The sequence below is a fragment of the Clarias gariepinus genome, chromosome 15, assembly GCF_024256425.1.
Source record: "Clarias gariepinus isolate MV-2021 ecotype Netherlands chromosome 15, CGAR_prim_01v2, whole genome shotgun sequence".
Classification (NCBI taxonomy): Eukaryota; Metazoa; Chordata; class Actinopteri; order Siluriformes; family Clariidae; genus Clarias; species Clarias gariepinus.
Genome location: NC_071114.1, coordinates 10,162,621 through 10,181,383, shown reverse-complemented (window position 1 = coordinate 10,181,383; position 18,763 = coordinate 10,162,621). Strand labels below are relative to the sequence as shown.

Below are 18,763 nucleotides of genomic sequence, written 5' to 3'. Positions count from 1 at the left end.
TCTGTTATTAATTGCATTTTTGTTTTTAGTACAGTAGTTACAACTCATAGTCTAGGACTTTCCTGGTGGAATAGTCCACATAAAAGATAAATGTTGATATGGTAAAGTTTTATAATGATTGCTGATTTAGAAAGGAGTCTCCAATGGCAGTCTTTCGTAATATATTTTCCTGTTTTGATGCAAGACTTCTTTGTCACACAGGTCCTATTTGAGTGATTAGTAATAGTGATTAGTACTTTAAACTACTACACTATTTTTTATTTTTTTTTATTATTTACGAAACAGTTCCGGTCATCTATGACATACAGTCATTTAAGAACTGATGATGCATTCATGTACAGTGGAGTATGTACAAATGATCAATAGGTTATTGTCACAGTATTATTAAAGCCTGCAGTTCAAATAGGGCAGTGGTTCTCAAAGTGTGGGGCGCGCCCCACTAGTGGGGAATACAGATATGACAGGTGGGGCGCAATGAACGGTATGGGAATTAGTGGAAAATAACAGGAAAGTACCTATTCTAATTTATGCTTTTCTTTATTGATTTATTTAATCTTTATTTTCTTTATCGGACACTCGAAACTAAATAATGACACACAAAGAAATTAATCATTAATACAAGTAAATTAAAAAAACATCAGAGAAAAAGTGAAACCATAGTGCAACAATAACGGTTTAACGTCAGCATGTTAATTCCAGAGGAACAATATATAAGGAAACATTTAGTATTATATATGTAATTTCATTTATTCCAATGTGTATGCTGATGTTTCTGTATTTTTGTTAAACATTTATATTTTATCAGGCAGTAATACATTTATTACATGGACCACAAATAAGCAGGTGATTCAGCACTATCAGCCTAATCAACCAAAAATCCAGCCGAAAGGAAAACATGATGAAGCCTATGTTGCGCTTGGATTCATGGTTGGGATGGTGGGGGCAGAGGAGAGACCTCTGCGTGTTTTGTGTCTTAAACCGCTGGCAGCAGACAGCACGAGACAAAGTAGGAAGACACTTAGAGACAACACACCCCAGTCATGTTAATAAGCCACTCAACTTCTTTTAAAGAAAGCTCTAGATAAGTGACAAAGTAAGCCTGTTATAACAATTGCACGTGTATTTTATCTGTTTTGAACTTGGTGTTATTTGATCTTACTGGTTTAGAAATTGATTTTTCAATAAATAGTACACTTGGCCATTTTCGTTATCATTTTGTTGACAAGTGGGGCTTGAAAATTCGCCCACCCCCTAAGTGGGGAATGACAGAAAATGTTTTAGAATCACTGAAATAGGGGGACATCAGGTAAATTGGGCCACTTTTTGGTAAATCACTTGGTAAAGCTCCAAAAAAAGCACTTAGTGAGACTGATTTGTGTTTTTATTTTGAATATGGTTTGTTTACAACATGGATATGCTGAATTAATTAAATAAATAATTAAATAAATTATTATTATTATTATTGGTTAGGCGCTTTAACTTTTAAAACATCAGTTGTTGCACATTTTTTAGCTGAGCAGTGTTCAGGTAAAGTGAGCCATTTAAAATGCTAAGGAAACCCGTCATTTCTGATCAAACAATCAGATCTTTCTGATCAATTAACTTTATTAATCAATTTGAACCCATTTTAACAAACATAACACATTCAAGTGTTGATCTAATAATTCATGAACTACAACACAGACTAATTCAAATTCAAATTGTATTTGTCACATACACAGTCATACACAGTACGATATGCAGTGAAATGCTTGTACGACCGCCGGTGACCTTAAAAAAGAAAATAAAAACTATATATAAGGAATAAATATTAATAAAAAGAAATGAAATACAAAGGAAAATAAACGTAACTAGTAAAATAAACAAACTGTACAAATAAGGGCATGTAAAAATATCACAAAATATAGAAAAATAGGAATAAAAAACAACTACAATTAATTCATTAATGAAACATTTTGACAGAACTTTTAAAGACACAGTCTTTGCAAATGAAACCATCCTCATCAAAGATACCATTCTCTTCAGCACAGCTTTCATGAAACCAGGCAGAACATGGATTGCATTTTACGCATTCCTCAGTAGCCTTAGGGTCAGTTGGGTCACCATAATGGGTTTTGCAGTCTTTGCAAAAGACTGAACAGAAAGAAAGTAACAAAAAGAGCCTACGTTATTGCAAGAAACAGAATAAATAACCGGTGTACATCTTATATGATTAGGGACTAAATTGTGTGTGTGTGTGTGTGAATGTGCATGTGTATGTTTGCATGAGCTAGCATGTGTAACATGTCCTGTAGCCTAAGTTTAAAAGTAGCCTAAAGTAGTAGTCTATGAAATATCACTTACTGTGGAAGTGGAAGGCCCCTCATCCTGAGAGTGGGTTTTTTCCTGTGGTGTGAACTGAATAAAAAGGTCATTATCTTCTTCCGGTACGTCCTCCAACACAACCTCTTCAAACACCTTATCATCTACTGGGTAAAAGTACAGTGGTTCCACAGGTTGCAGGGGTGTCAGGGAAGCAGAGGACTGAGGTCTGGCTGGCGGGTGGGAGGGCTGATGTCCAGAGAGCAGGGCTGATTGCTGGTGGGCAGAGTGGGTCAGCAGGGGCGACCGGCGGGGGTGAGAGAGACTGTGGTCATAATCCTTCGGTCGGTATGTGAGTGTGTGGGTGCGTGTGCACACACACACACACACACACACACACACACACACACACAGAAACACTCAAACACTCAAACACATATGTATGTGTGTTTGTGAGTGACACAGATGATGGCCCATTTGACCTCAGTGGGTTAAGGTAAATTGGGCCACCAAATTTTTAAAACATATGTTTATATACCAAACTAACAGCATTATTTCTTATGCCAATGAATTTCTGTGTTATTATTTTACATACAGTATAAAGTATGGTTATAATAATAGCTCTAATAGTCTAATAGTTAATAGATGTTAATTTGATGGTTCTGATGTGGTAATAACTCATTCACATGCACTTCTACAGCAGATGACTAATATAAACCATAATCAACTACTACCAGGTTTCACCTTTCTGCGGAGATAAAGGGTGCCATTTAATACTTTATAGCATTTTTTATAGACATGAAACTATAAGACCAAATTATAGACAAGAAGAAGAAGACTTATGTACATTTGGATTGTTGAACGATCTACTTTGGATTGAAGTGTGTGATCCAGGGACGCCCATCTGTCTTTGCCGACCTTGCTGTCCGTATAACGTGTAAGAGTCCTGTCCGTTCGGCTTCGGCATGGGGGGGCTGTGGAACAAGTGACAACAATTTCCTAAGCTTTTATTGAACAGGACGTGCCATGCAAATGAGATGACTAAAAGACTAAAAGCCGTCTCAGACATATTTCCCTTTTTAGTCATCCAGCTCAAGGAAATAACCGCTTTTTTAAATCAACTTTAAATCTTTGCAAGTTCTCCACAAAGCCACCAGCATTGTGGCTGACCGGACACACCCCTCACACTCACTCTTCACCCTCCTGCCATCTGGAAAAAGGTACCGAAGCATTCGGGCACACACATCCAGACTACGTAACAGTTTTTACCCACAAGCCATCCGTCTCCTCAACACAAAGGGACTGAGCTGATAAACACACACATGCACAATCACCCTGATCTACAACCGTTCTGGTTCTGGTAAAGTGTGTTGTTAATTCATGTTGTGTTGTTAATTTATGTTGTGGCATGTACGTAGCACCTGGAGGAACGTTGTTTCGTTTCACTCTGTATTGAACTGCATATGGTTGGAATGACAATAAAAGCCGACTTGACTTGACTTTAGTTCAAATGTAATGTTTCTATCTGTTGAAATAGATGTATGACCATACGTATTTTTGTTGTTTACACTGATTAGCCATAACTTTACAACATTAAACATTAAACAGTAACATTTAGGTTCCCCTTGTTTTACGCCCAAGGACTCTGCAGGTGTGCTGTGGTGTCTGGAAGCAGGACGTTGGCGGGGAATGCTTTGGGTGTGGTGGGTTGCGGTGCGGGGTGGGGCCTCCGTGGATCGGACTTGTTTCTCCACTCAATCCTATGGGTGCTCAATTGGATTAGGGATCTGGAGATTTTGGAAACCAGATCGGCAGCCTCGAGCTCTTTCTTGTCAAGGCTAAGTGTGGGATTTTATTAATTTATTTTTTTTCTGATTTGGGTTACGTTGGCTTTTCTGTAGGATTGGATCGGACAGGCATGGGTGAACCCACCGGTTAAATGATATATAATTGATAATCAATGTTAATGTGTTAATGATATGTGATCGTAATAGTTTTTAACAAATACAGAACCAGTCAAAAGTCTGTGCACACCTTGTGCACTGATTTTTTTTTTTCAGAATATGCAATAATCTCCTTTGAACAGTTGATATTGAGATGTATCTGCCTCTTATGCTCTGCATAGTCCTCATAACGCCTCTAATCTGAGGTGCTGTTTGTTAATTGGTGATTTCTGAGGCTGGTAACACTAACTCTGCTTGATTAATTTTGCATGTGCACTTGACAGTACTGTTTCTTGCAAGAACTATTCCAGAACACCCGGCCTTCATGTCTTAAAATAACAACTGACTGTTGCTGCTGTTGTTGGTGTTACTTAATTGCCTAATACCATAGGAATGGGGGGGGGAAGAGGGGGGGGGGTATAATTCAGTATTGTTCTGGAACGTTGAAAATAAATCCCAACATTTGACTTACTGTATATAAAATCACTTTTTATTTTGTCACTTTTCTAATAAACTATCCTTTAACATTAATATTCATATTAAGCCTTAATAAGAAACACTAAACAGTTGATCACTTAAGTAATCATCATTTATCCCACTATAGATATTTAGAATAAGTGTGTTTTTGTGTTTGCACGTACTGGACGTGAATGAGTGCAGGCGCACGTGTTGTGAGGGTGTGAGTGTGTGTTTGTGTCGGCTGTGTTTAACTTTGACCAGTCTCGTCAGTATATAGCACAGGAAAAGCAAGTAGCGAGTAAATGACAGGACCCGAGCTCTACGCTATCTCTTCCTCAATCAAAAGCCACACATAAACACAAGCGTTCAAAATAAGCCATCGAAATTCCAGCTTCCTGTGCTGCTGCCGCAACTGTCGCTGGGACGCTGAAGAACAACAATAGTGACCTGTCAGCTTTTTTTTTTTGGTATGGAGGTGAATAACAAATATTCCCAGCCGTGTAGACATGCTAGTAGACATGTTTGATCCCATGCATTCTTGTTTGCAGCGATGACGTTCAGAGCCCAATCTCCTGTCCGGGACGGGTGTGAAAAGGGAAAATCACGAAAGCCAGGGGTTTTCCTGCAGTCTATTGTCTCCGCTCCAATGTGTCCTCAGAGGAAAAGCATAATTTATGACGAACCTTTTTAAAAAGGGGGCAGAAAGTAATAAAGGGTTCTGCCAGATAAGAGATCAATTTTAAAACATAAACAGGAAAGTTGAGATATGAAATATTTATAACTTGTTTATTTCAGGTGTTAGTTGATTCGGCTCGTAAAGTCTCTCTTTCTTTAAAGGGGATCTAATTATTATTATTATTATTATTATTATTACAATTTTTATTATTTTATGATTCTTTTAAAAAATGAGCTAAGAGGTACATCTATCTATTTTATTTGGAAATCCGAAAAAACATTTGCTAAAGCAATAACAAAATATGTTAATATGTACAACAGCTGGCTTAAATGGCTTTGTTGACTTGTTGACATGGTTTCGGTCTTACAATACGGACGGCACACTATTGTGTACTAAGTGTCGATGGGAAGAGGTCATGTTAAATTGCACACAATCACAGTAGGGCAAATGCACCAGTTCCCTTTCTGGGAACGATGCAAAGGCCGGGAGTTCAATTTGGGCTGGTGTGCTGCGTTTCTGAGAAATGAGGAGGTTACAGGTGTTTGAGGTTCCTAATTATTGGCCTAAAGAAAGGACATTAGAGTCGGGATTACTGCAACCATTAAAACCTTTCCGACAATTATTTAGCAAACCGTGCACATGTCAGCTTTCAGTGGATACAACAGGATGCAACTTCAAAGCTGAGCTGGTGTTTACATACAAGTAAATAATTGGGCTAAAAAACTTTGTTGACAAAAATGAACTCTGTGTATGTGATTGGTGTGGAAATGTTGGGTGGGAATAAATAGGTGTGACAGAAATGAATAAGAAGTGTCATTATGACCTCTTGAAATAAGGTGCAATCGGCTTGAAGCCAAATTATTTGAAAAAAATCCATTTGTTGGTCATATGGATTCAGTTTGTGTTGGTCAGCTTATAATTAGCCATAACATTAAAACCACTGACATGTGACATGAATATCACCTGAGGGCAAGATGGCACTAGGATGCTCTATGGGATGAAGGTACGCCTGCAAAGGCAGTGTAATGCTCTGGTTAATGTTCTGCTGGGAAATCTTGGGTCCTGTCATTCATGTGAAAAAGGACCCAAATGAAGATGGGTTCCCCTCAAGGTTTCTTTCTATTGCCATCTCTTGCCACTGTCACCCTTGGCTCGCTCATCAGGGACAATCTGCGCTGATGAGTCAGATTTTTTTTTTTTTGACGATCAAATAAATAACATTCGGTGAGAAGCATTTCTGTTCACAGAAAGACCTTGTACATGTAGGAGGTCATAGGAGAAGATCCAGACTATCGGCAGCGAGCACAGACCCACCCAAACTGGGCAGTTAAAAACTGAAAAAATGTTGCACACTGTTTTCCATTCTTCGCCCATTCTCTGCTAATGTGATTTTTGTTTGTTTGTTTGTGCAATGCTGGTGACAAGGTTAACAATTCTTGATCTTTTGGTTAGCTATACATTTCTGTACTTCGCACATTTTTCTTATGAATATTAGGAAAAAAACAGACTGACATCTCTTCATATTGTCAAACTAAAGCGAAGAATTTCAATGCACTCAATGTACAGTGCTGTGAAAAAGTATTTGTGTGTCTGTTTTTCGTATGTCTTATATGATTATGATCAACAAATAAATCTTTATATTGCTCAAAGATAACCCGAGTAAATACAAAATTCAAATTGATGCAAATGATGATTTCATTCATTACCTGACCCTATGCAAAAAGTTAAAGGTACACCCAGGCCCGATTACTGCCATACCTGTTGAATCAAGAAATCATATAAATAGAACCTGTCTGACAAAGTGAAGCTCCATAAAAGATCTAAAAAGCAACACATCATCATGATGTAAAGAAATTGAAGAACAGATGAAAAACAAAATAATTGATGTGTCTGTCTGGAAAGGGTTACAAAGCCCACGAACCACTGTAAGAGCCATTATCCACCAACGCAGTACCTGTATCAGTGGTAAATTTTCCATGGCCAGCCTACCAAAATTTACTCCAAGGGCACAACGATGACTTATGTAGAAGAACCCAAAATCCAACATCTAAAGACCTGTCACTGTGAGAAAGTCACATATTTGCCAAACATCTCGATTATTCCCAAGACTTCTGGGCAAATATTCTGCGCACTGATGAGACAAAATGTTCTTCCTTTTTAGAAGGTGTGTGCCCAGTATAATAACTAACATAGCGTTTTATATACATACCAACAGTCAAACATGTTAGTGGTAGTGTGAGGGGTGGGGTTGCTTTGCAGCTTCAGGACCAGAACGACTTGCCATAATTCATGAAACTATGAATTCTGCAATCTACCAGAAAATCCTGAAAGTGAATGTCCAGCCAGCAGTACATATTGCTGTTCATCAGTTTGTACTGATGTTTTTTTCAAGCTCAAGTGCACTTTGCTTATGCAGTAAGACAATGATCTGAAACACACCAGCAAGTCCAGCTCTGAATGGCTAAAGAAAAAAAAAAAAACACAGTTAAGGTTTTAGAGTGGCCTAGTCAGTCCAGACTTAAATCTGATTGAAATGCTGTGGTTTGACCTCTAACAGGCTGGATTAAAATATTTCTGCAAAAAAGAGTGGTCCGAAATTCCTCAACTGTGATGTGAAAGACTCATTGCCAGTTATTGCAAATGCTTGATTGCAGCTGTTGTCGACAAAGGCGGCAACATTAACACAAGTTATTAGGTTAAGGGGAATTACTTTTTCACATAGGGTCGGGCAGGTATATATATATATATATATATATATATATATATATATATTATATAAATTTAATTTAATCATATTAAACAAAAGATATATTAAACAAACTCATTTTAATGTGCCATGGCCTTTTCTTTTTATTAATTGTTATGCAACAGAACAACAATCGTCTTTACATATTTTAGTCATCACAGCTTTTGAAAATGAAACCAGGGCTTCCAATTCGGATTTCCCCAAACTTATCTTAAGGGTTCATGTGTTTCTGTTTTTGTAAAAAGAAAAAAATAATATTTTAAAATAATATATGGTGGCTACATTAAGTGCACATACAATTAAAATACAGAAGATGAGAGGCATAAAAATGAGCAGATGCTGAAAAATTTTAAACTGAACCAGTTGGTGGAAAAAAGCCAAGCTCTTTCCCCTCAATGTCTCAAACTCAAAAAAATAATTCACAGCAGTCCACATGCTCTCTTTTTTATTCCCCCAGCACATAAAGTGTCCATTATCAAAAGACGATCTTGGGGGAAAATGCTTTGTCAGCCAGTCCTAACACAAATACATCTCCTCATGAAGACTGGTTATTCAAATGAAGCGGTGTTACAGCAGTACTGGAACTGAGCTCTGCAGTGTGATTTCCACAAGCCAAGGTTCGTGAGCGGCGCTTTACACCGTGGCCTCGATCTCTGGCGGCTCGTCGCCCTCTAGCAGGCTGTAGGAGGCATGGCTCTGGAAGGGTCTCTGCAGCGGGTGACACAGCAGCTTAGCCATGCAGTTATGCAGCTCGATGGCTGGTCCGCACAGTGACACTTCAAACCGGTAGCACATTCCCTTAGAATCCAGCTTCGAGAAAGATTCATACGTGTCCTGCCGGGAGGAGAGATGGGCGGAAAAGTGTAAGGGAAGCTACTCTCACAGAATGACGCGTAAAGATAACCGGACAAACACACTCAACTCAAAACAAAGGAGACAAAGAGACACTAAAAAACAAAATGCTGCAACGTTTAAACATACAAATATACATATCCCTGTATAATGCAAAATTAGGTTTCACTGACATTTACTCTATTACCAGAAGCAAAAAAAAAAAAAAAAAAAGATAAACCAATATATTGTACAATAAACGTAAATTTATATCAATTTTACATCTCTAATGCGAAATGTTATATGGGATAAATAAATAAATTTAAATTATTAATAACAGATGGTGTGGTGTGGTGCATCCTGACGCAAACTGAAAATCTGATGCAATGGCATTTTGATTTCAATGCTCTTATAACACACAAAAAATTATATATATATTTTTTTCTAATTTTTTACTGTAAAAATTGTTTAATGATGTGGACTGCTCATGAGACAAGTTACAGGAGTTACTTTTATCACTTACATCCATATTTTTTATATTTTAAGAATATACAGTATAAAGTAAAATACATTACTGTGCAAATGTTTTTAGCCATTTATCATTTCAACATCTTACATTTTATTTGATTAGGTCGATTAAATTAAAGAAATGCCAAAAACTTGACAGGAACGAAAAAACAAAATAGTCCTTCAGGAAGCCTAACGAATTATTCCTTAGTGATTAAAGTGTTAGACTATTGATCAGATGGTCCCAGGTTCAAACCCCAGCACCAAGTTGCCACTGTTGAGCTCTTGAGCAAGGCCCTTAACCCTGAAACGCTCACATAAATTATATGAAACTGTAAGTCACTCTGGGTACGTAGCTGTCGTGACTAGTTTCTGTTCCCAATCTTTAAAACAATGTACATTATATAATTAAATAAAGAACTACAGTAAAAATGTTTTGTGCCATCAGAATTTATCTATCCATCCATCTATCCATTTATTTATTTAAATATAGTGCCATGCAACAATCCAAAACATTACACATTTTAGTCCTGAAAGTTCAGTCCTTATTATGGTTGTTATATTTGGGCAGACCAGTTTAGCCTTTTCCTTTCATGGACAATTAGTTTTTTTTTTTAAATCTTAGTTTTATCTTACTTTCATATCGGTAATATTTAAACCATCATAATTCTGTGAGGCAAATGCTCTTAAAGGAAGGGGTGGAATACTTGCACATGGAAGCCTTCATACCCATTTATTGCCACACAGACTCCAAAATCTTGTTTTTTAAAATTATTATTATTATTACTAAAATTGTAATTTTTATAATTATATATATTTTTTACATTTATAATACAGATGCACGAGTTGATCTGCCCGTGACCAGAATCGGCTATAACTAATGTTATAAAGAATAAACTACATTAATTACTCATGTTCAATTCAGAACAAACCTTTTAAATTATGACAACTTTTAAAAAGAATTAAAAGTTAACATTTTAAAGGTAACAAAACCAGATAAATTTAATATCAAATCAGAATCACAATGTAAATCAAATCAGCACCTAGGTGATATTGTATTAGGTTGGCAGTGGTGATTCCAATTTCTATTATTTAATAATAATAAACAATAAATGAACATACAATTGAGTTTTCCATTAAGTAAAAAGATTTTTAAAAAAGTTTGTTTATGCCCTCAATTATGGTTCTCTGACAGCAAGAAATTGCAGTTGGCCAAAATTAGAAACAGCACACTTTTCCACAAAAATGAAATCAGCAAAAAACAAAACTGTATTTATCACTGACAATAAAAAATACAAATTACCCTCCAGGTGTTGTCATCCATTTGCTCATCGGTGCCATTGTGAAGGTAAATGACATCAAAAAAGAAGTATGGAGAGCGTAGCATTTTCTATAAGAAAATATTTCAACACTAAATTTTAGAAGCAGAAATCACATCATGTCACTGCAGGAAACCTTAAAAATGACACATGTTTCACTTACATTGACAGCATCTGAAGGGTTAAACTGCAATTGTCCTGCGTGCCGACTATAAATGAGGAGAGTACGGACCACAAAGGGCGGTGGGATCGTCTGCACGTTGTCCATCAGTGGAAGCTCAATCTTCTGGAGACTATACAAAAGTTGAGGTGTTACAGCAGTTAATTATATTGTTCATGTTATATAAGTGGATAACCAGTATATACTTTGCAGACACAGGACCTAATGGAGGCCTACTGACATTACATAACATGTAATTATGTAACAGTAGCAGACACTAGAATTCTTGAAGTATGCAATCAACAAAATAAATGCCAATTCAGTTCATCCTACAAAAAAAGACAGTTTTTGTCCTAAGTCAATCCAGAACCTGTCATCCATCACCTCAAATATGAAAGAACCAAGATGTCCAATGTTTAAAGTAAATCTTAAAATACTTAAGTTAAAGTGCAGTATAAAATAATGCTGATTCTATCTCTATCAAACATTAAATTTTTCCAGCAAGTTGTACATTGTCTTTCTGTGGGATCAGGCTAACCTTTGCTTCCTATTGGTATAAATGCGCCTTAGGTGCCCAAAGTCCTAACGTCTAGTATAAATATTATTATTAGCCTGGTTTGTATTGAAGTGACTAAGTTTTCACCACTGCATAAGGTAGAGTTTTTGTGTAATCTGGCCAACCCGAGGAGTACAAACGAGCAAGAAAAAATTCTGTGCGAGCAAAAACACAGTTAATTAGGATGTGTGTAAGAGAGTTAGGAAGAGGAAAAATATTATTTGTGCACATGCAAAAAAAACCATGTTTTTCAGCAATAGCAATATATTCAAATATATAACACCATACAAAAGATGTACAATTTTATTTTGCACTGAGATGGTTAAAGTGCAGTGGCAACTCTAAATATATTGTCACCCTGTCCAGAGTGTACCCTGCCCCATGCCCTGAGTCCCCCTGGGATAGGCTCCAGGTCTACACTTTATAGAAAATGAGTAAGAGAGTGATTAAACTGCAATTAATCTACATTTTAAATGCATCCTGAACCATGCTGAGATCACAGATCAACTCTGATCCATTCCACCACTAATTAAAAGCCTCAGCTTGATTTAAAGACACATACTGGTAGTCACAGTTTTTTTTTGTTAATCTGACCAGAGAATTGGTCTCCAAAAGTTTGCTGATCTCTGTACACACCTAAAACACACACTGTCTTTTTAAACAGTCTGGATGAAGTTAATGTAATGATTTTGTGACTGATTACCCAAGTATTGTAGACTTGTTGTAGTCCACAATACTTGGGTAATCAGTCACAAAATCATTACATGTACATTAACTTCATCCAGGCTGTTTAAAAAGACAGTTGACTTAATGGATGTAAATGTTTGTCCCACAAGAATAAATAAGTTTCTAATCGATTTTTTAAATTTACCTCTGATTTGCACAAAGTAGATGCACTGACCAACGTACTAAAAAAAAAAAAAAACTAAAATGAAATATCTTTAGCCTAGATGTATGAAAATATTGAGCCTCAACTTCACCAGACTGCACCAATACACTTACATGACGTTGAGAAGATCCTCCAGGTCTAGATGTAAAAGTTAAGAAATTTTTTTTTTCATAATTTTTTTTTTTTTTACAGGAATCATGTAATTCTGCAATTAATTTAGCAAATGTTGATTATGGGTGTAAAAAGGATACTGAAAGATTCACAGACGTTCGTCTCGAGATCATACAAACAGCTACACAGCTCTCGTGGGTCAGAGGTGAAACCTGATAACTAGATACAAAAAAGAAATCAAGGACAAGTGTCTTTAATTCTCTTGCTAGGATTTACAACAACTGCCAGTTTTGGGGTACTGTACCAAACATAAATAGCTACATAAAATATGATTAGCACCAATTCTGATATGAGTTTATGCACATTTACAACACAGGAATACAGGAGTCTCAGTGCTGATTAGTCAAAAGTTGATTAATTTTCTTAAAAAGCATGGCTCATAGTTACACAAAGAAAATGACTCACTGCGACTGATTATAACTGGATAAAAAAAAACAACAACGTGTGTTATTCTTAATCATACAACAGTTACTTCTGTTGTTTAATTAGATATTACACAACAGATAATATCAAGAAATCTGATAAGAAGAGAGACATCCCATAAGTGGTGTTAATGAACGATAACAGCTACTGGGTTGTTTCACTATATATATATATCCACATCTCAGGTGTTCTACGATAATTAATTACACTGTCAGTTACCAGCATGGGTGTAAGTAGGTCTGTACTGTATAGTGCGCCTTACTGTGGAGAGAACAACTGCTAAAAGCCACATTCAAAACTAGTCTCAGATGCATCCACCTCCATGGTTTATTGTCCTCACCTTTCGGCTACATGGTAGCAGTGAGAATTTAAAACTACTTTCACCCCTGTTATTTTCACTAACTGTCAATTTCCAGGTCATGGTTATTTAGCTCCGCTATTCGCAAAAGGATATGTGTTGGTGAAGAAAAGTCATGTGTTTAATAAATAAACAAATTATAATCTGTTGTTTGTAAAGCTGCTGCATAAAAGCAATATCACACTCGAGGTCGTGCTTTATCGCTGAATACTGGCACAGTCGTTGTGTCTACAGTTGCCTCACAGCCATGCTGATAATCAGCATAGCAACACTCCCTGTCGTGTGATATGGCTAAAATAAATGCATTTTAAACGAATAAACAACTGAAAAAAAGTATAAAATATGCTAAATAAAATGAGAAAATATGATGAATAAAATGCTCTGAAAAGTGCTGTTGTGTGATTATAATTCATACGCTAGAAGATTCATGAACTATGGCGAGTTTCCTATTCACTACTCACCCACAAGGCGTCATCATTAACCACCACCAAGGCGAATTCGTGCCTCTTGTCTATCTTGTGCTTTGTTCTCACAAACATTTCAATCATCTTCTGCGAGATATTCAGAGCGTTCGTCTTGGATCTGAAACCGAGAACTGATTTTTAACATAAAGATTTCTATAAAGATCATAAACGTGGCTGAATTTGAAGTAGAATGTTACCCGTTGAAGGACTCCAGCTTCTGCATGGACATCTCCTCTGACAAATCCAAACAGATTATCTATTTTGGAGACATAAAACACACCATTACGACAAGGACTTGACTAATATTATTTGTTTAGGTATTATTTCACTTGTCTGACTCACCACTTTTTCAGGGCAGTTGACTCTCGGTGCTCGCAGCTGGACCTCTGAAGCTGGAAGAACCTGCGATGGCAGCGAGGGCTGGCTCGGTTTGGGTCTTTCTTTGGCAGGAGCTATTGAAGCAGGCACTGTATTCGACATGGCGCTTGCTGTGGACGTGGCCGCAGCAGCGATGGGGGCGGAAATAGTAGTCGTGATGGTGGATGTGGATCCTGGAGGACTGTCTGTGCTGGCTGCTTCTCCTTCTCCCTCCACTCGACTTCCCACAGTAGGCTGTGAGGGTGGAGGACTGTTCAGACCACCGTTACTGCTCCGTCTGTCCTCCGCTCCCTCCGGATTGGAGCGTGTCCTCGGCCGTAGTTCTGCCATTCGCTCCTCTCCATCTGCAGGGCCTGGATCAGCGCTCTCCATCACGCACACACTCAGCTTGGACCAGGAATCTGCAAATGTTTTTAGAACCATAGAAAAAAAAACCTTACATCATTTATTGTCGAAAAAAAGCGTTGTTTAGATTAAAAATCTACAGATACAGCTTTTTTATTGCTTACTGCATGTTACACCAGAACATTTCACAATAATCGCTGCCAGTAAACAGTTCCTGACTGAACAGCTGGTAATATTATTACACCCTCCTGTACTTTCCTTAACCTGGAAATCATATAAATCCTCACCTTCCTGTCTTTTTTGGCCTGTCAGTTTTTGACATTTAAATTATTTCTCGTAAGCAGGGGTCAAAAAAAATTATATCGCATTTATGTCTACCTCTCACCCTGGTTAAGAAATAAATTTCTGGAACTTTTTTCAGGAAATGTTTTGATTCTTTTCAGTTCATTATTTTACTCCAAGAACTACTGAAACATTAGACGTTTAGTACAGCCACGGCCGGCAGAGGCTCTCTCCTTTATCAGCAAATCCTAGGTGTGGGTGTGTGAGGTCATGCATGTAGAAGAGGATGGATAATGATTTCATCAGACCGTGTTACTTTGCAGTATGATGCAGAACAAGCAGCAGCTTGAAAAGACTCCGTCGTCTGACAGGACAAACACACACGAATGAAACAATGTAATGCCAATGTAGACTAGCAGTCGGTTATACAAGGACATAGTCAAAGATTCTGTAAAAGAAACTAAGTAAGTTAGCATCGCCAGTCATTAAAATAGTCAGATCTGTTAGCAAAAAAGACTGTACACTGTACCTCGGCATACGAACAACCCTCACAATTTTTTTCACCTTAGGAAACTACAATTTTGTAAGAAAATGTCTCGGCACATACAGAATTTTCGGCCTATGAGTGACGAACCAAAAAATGGCTTGAGTTCCACATTTGTCTGGGAGCCGTTCATAATAAAGGTGAAGCAAGTTTTTTTTTTAAGACATAGAACCATGGGTCCCAAGAATGTTAGTACAGATGGTAGCAAGAAGAAAAGTGAGGGACTTTTAGTTTCATTTTTAGAGCAGCCGGGGCCATAATGAATCATAAATTAAGGTTAATAAAGGAGGTTAAATGTCTATTTATTTCATATTTTACTTAATTTACATGTCTTTTCTGAATGTTTTAATTGTTTTTATATGCAAAAACATGATTATATTGTTGGAAATTGGTGATATTTTTGGGTGCCTTAAACAGATTATCTGCATTTACATTATTTCCTATGAAAAAAAAATTGTTTTGCAATAAGAAATTTTTGCCTTAAGAACTCACATTCGTATGCTGAGGTACTACTGTATCTAAATAGGATTCCAGAAATAATAATTATTTCATGAAGTCTCACTTGACACCAATTTTTGCAAATAAAAGTGCAATTTATGTTGATGCTTTTGTGAAGTTATTGCTTGATTTGACATCACTTTATCACAATCCACAAAAAGCATCCTTGTTGTTGTGTCTAAAATTTAGAATATTAATTTTGTTCAGTTTTTTTTTTTTACATAACTAATAATCTAAAAAACATTAAACCTAACTTTCACTACCATGACAGTGACATTTCAGTCCAGAAGTTCTCTGTTAAACTAAAGAGTAAAGTCAGAAAGCTCTACATCAACAACCACCTCCCAGTTAATCAAAGCTTTCATACAACGCCATCGATACGGGTCGCACCTCAAATTCCCCCGTACTCCCTTCACAAGCTTGACTTCATAGGGACAGAATGGTGTGTTCTACGTCACAGCTAGCGCTCTGCAGGGATATGGCACAGCCGTTTGACATACTGCCTGCGTCTAATAGCTAGCTATTTAGCACTCAGCAGACGCGCGTCTTTTTTAGCCGGCAGCAACAGGGTAAGGAAATGTTAGCTAACGTACAATACGAACAGTTTACTTACACATACGTAACCTGAAGAAATATTTTTATATCTTACCAAAATCTGTCAAAACGTAGCAAGAGATACGCGAAATAAATTCACTCAACACTTCCTTATGCGGCGCTACTTCGTTGACAGTTGCGGCAGAGAGACAAGCGTGAAGGGCGCTATCGCCCCCTAACGGTCAAACTTGCGTTACATCAAAGCAACATTTTTCTTTTCTTTTCTTTTCTTCAGTATGTGTGAAGGAATATGTATAGTATGTCAATAAAAAAAAAATCTATATATATCCCCCCCATAGTATTAAATTACTTTGCTTGCACAAAAAGGGCACATATCATATTCTTAAGATTTCATTCAATAACCTTTAGATTTGATTACAGCACATGGTGTGGTAGCCAGTGTAAAAATGTGACCATGTGTGAAAATGATTCCTCATGCTCCCAGGAAACTACAATTTTGTAAGAAATTTGTCTCGGCACATAAAGAATTTTTGGCCTATGAGTAAATGAACCGACACGAACCAAAAACTGGCTTGAGTTCCACATACGTCTGGGAGCCGTTCATAATAAAGGTGAAACGAGTTTTTTTTTAAGACATAGAACCATGGGCTATATCTTTTTTATAATGTGTTGCAGGATTTTTAACCCACTTCCAGGGATTTCAAATTTCTTAAGTAGTTGTCTTTGCTTAATGCAGTCCTATAATTTGACCCTTCTGAAATGGTGACTTTTTTGTCCTGGCAGTGTACAGTATATTGTCCTATTTACCTTTTAAAAGAAATAAAATATGTTATTATTATTACACTATTATTATATGTTATAAAGTAGTTTTATTACTAAGTGATTAGTAGTAGTAGTATTATTAGAAGTATTTGTGTGTAAATATCTTTATGGAACAACATATTTTACCATTATGAACTAAAATGTGTTAGGAGATGTGCAAAAAACAACAACAGTCTATTGGCCTTTTACCAATAAAAATTGCATTTATATTGATGATTGTATGATATATATGTTGTCAAGTGCAAAATCCGTCAAGCACCATAATGAAACTGGCTCTCATGAAGGCCATCCCAGGAGGGCGAGACCAAAACCTACCTCTGCCGCAGACGAGAAGTTCATTTAGAGTTATCAGCCTGAAAAATGACCAATTAACAGCACCTCAGATTAGAGGCGTTATGAAGTCTTTACAGAGCATAAGTAGCAGACACATCTTACCATTAACTGTTTAAAGGAGATGAATTTATTTTTTTTGGACGCCTTCAGCATTCCTTTACAATGTAGAAAGAAATAAAAATCAGGAACGATCATGGAGTTGGAAAGTGACCCCAAACTTTTGAACGGTAGTATATATATATATATATACATACACAGTATTTTTTTGCCCCGATGTATCATTGTAAACAAATATATACTATTAAAATATTTTTTTTGGGAACAGAATTCTCACCCTCAAAAATGTATTAGTGATATCTCTTGGTCATTTGTTCAATTTTAAATAATGTGCAGATTTTAAAATTGTAATGCTTGAAAGACTGGTGAATAGGAACTATGGATGTATTATAAGTCAAAAACTGTTCACAAGTAAAAGATGCACGGCCTCCTATTTCCTTTAATGAAACTATACTTTCGAAACTGATTTTCAATATCAAGTTAATTCTTTAATTTTAGCTTTAATCAAAATAGTTAAAATCACAGAAAAAAAATGCATATACACAATATCTAATCCATCATCCATCAGATTTGTGCATCTTTATTTTGTTCTCATTAACTAATCAGCCTAATAATATAATATACTATTATTACAAAATCAATACTCCAGAAATATAGACATGATCATGCCATACCGTATAGCTCCATATTGTTGAGGTGAAAAGGTTTATTTGGATTTCACTCTTGACCAGAAGAAAGGCTTTATTCATCATCATTCACCATGGCTTTTCTAATGTAGTGAGGCTGTTTCCCTTTTCATAAAAAGATGGATGTAGATTTTGCAAAAACCACATCCATCCCTTTTTACATGTTAAACATACCACAGATGTACTGCCTAAAGTAAATCTGAAAATGTCCATGGAATTTTGAGGACAAGAAAGCTTACTTTGTTTTCCAATACCTTTCGTATACCTTTTCCGGAGACAGTGCTATAATACTTAATGATATGTTTAATAACCTCACACTGTACTTTTCTGTAAACCTTTTAATCGGGGGCTTTTTTTCTCCAACACACTCTTTTGCCTGGTTTTCAACACTACCTTTCAACAGAGCCAAACAAGTCTAAACGAAAACAGGAAAAGATCACACGAGAGCCTGGGTGGGGGC

The 18,763-nt window shown here is 36.6% G+C and overlaps 1 protein-coding gene across 1 annotated transcript; it reads right to left on the bottom strand.

Annotated features, from left to right (window-relative positions):
* Positions 1–8,209: 8,209 nt before the first annotated feature.
* On the bottom strand, positions 8,210–16,581 carry babam1 (BRISC and BRCA1 A complex member 1). Its single transcript, XM_053513944.1, has 9 exons — positions 16,500–16,581; positions 14,146–14,582; positions 14,001–14,059; positions 13,801–13,921; positions 12,639–12,717; positions 12,501–12,525; positions 10,946–11,075; positions 10,767–10,853; positions 8,210–8,959 (listed from the first exon to the last, which is right to left on the bottom strand). The coding sequence occupies exons 2-9, from the start codon at positions 14,551–14,553 to the stop codon at positions 8,759–8,761; spliced, it is 1,110 nt and encodes a 369-aa protein (XP_053369919.1). The 5' UTR covers positions 14,554–14,582; positions 16,500–16,581; the 3' UTR covers positions 8,210–8,758.
* Between the last annotated feature and the right edge of the window lie 2,182 nt (positions 16,582–18,763).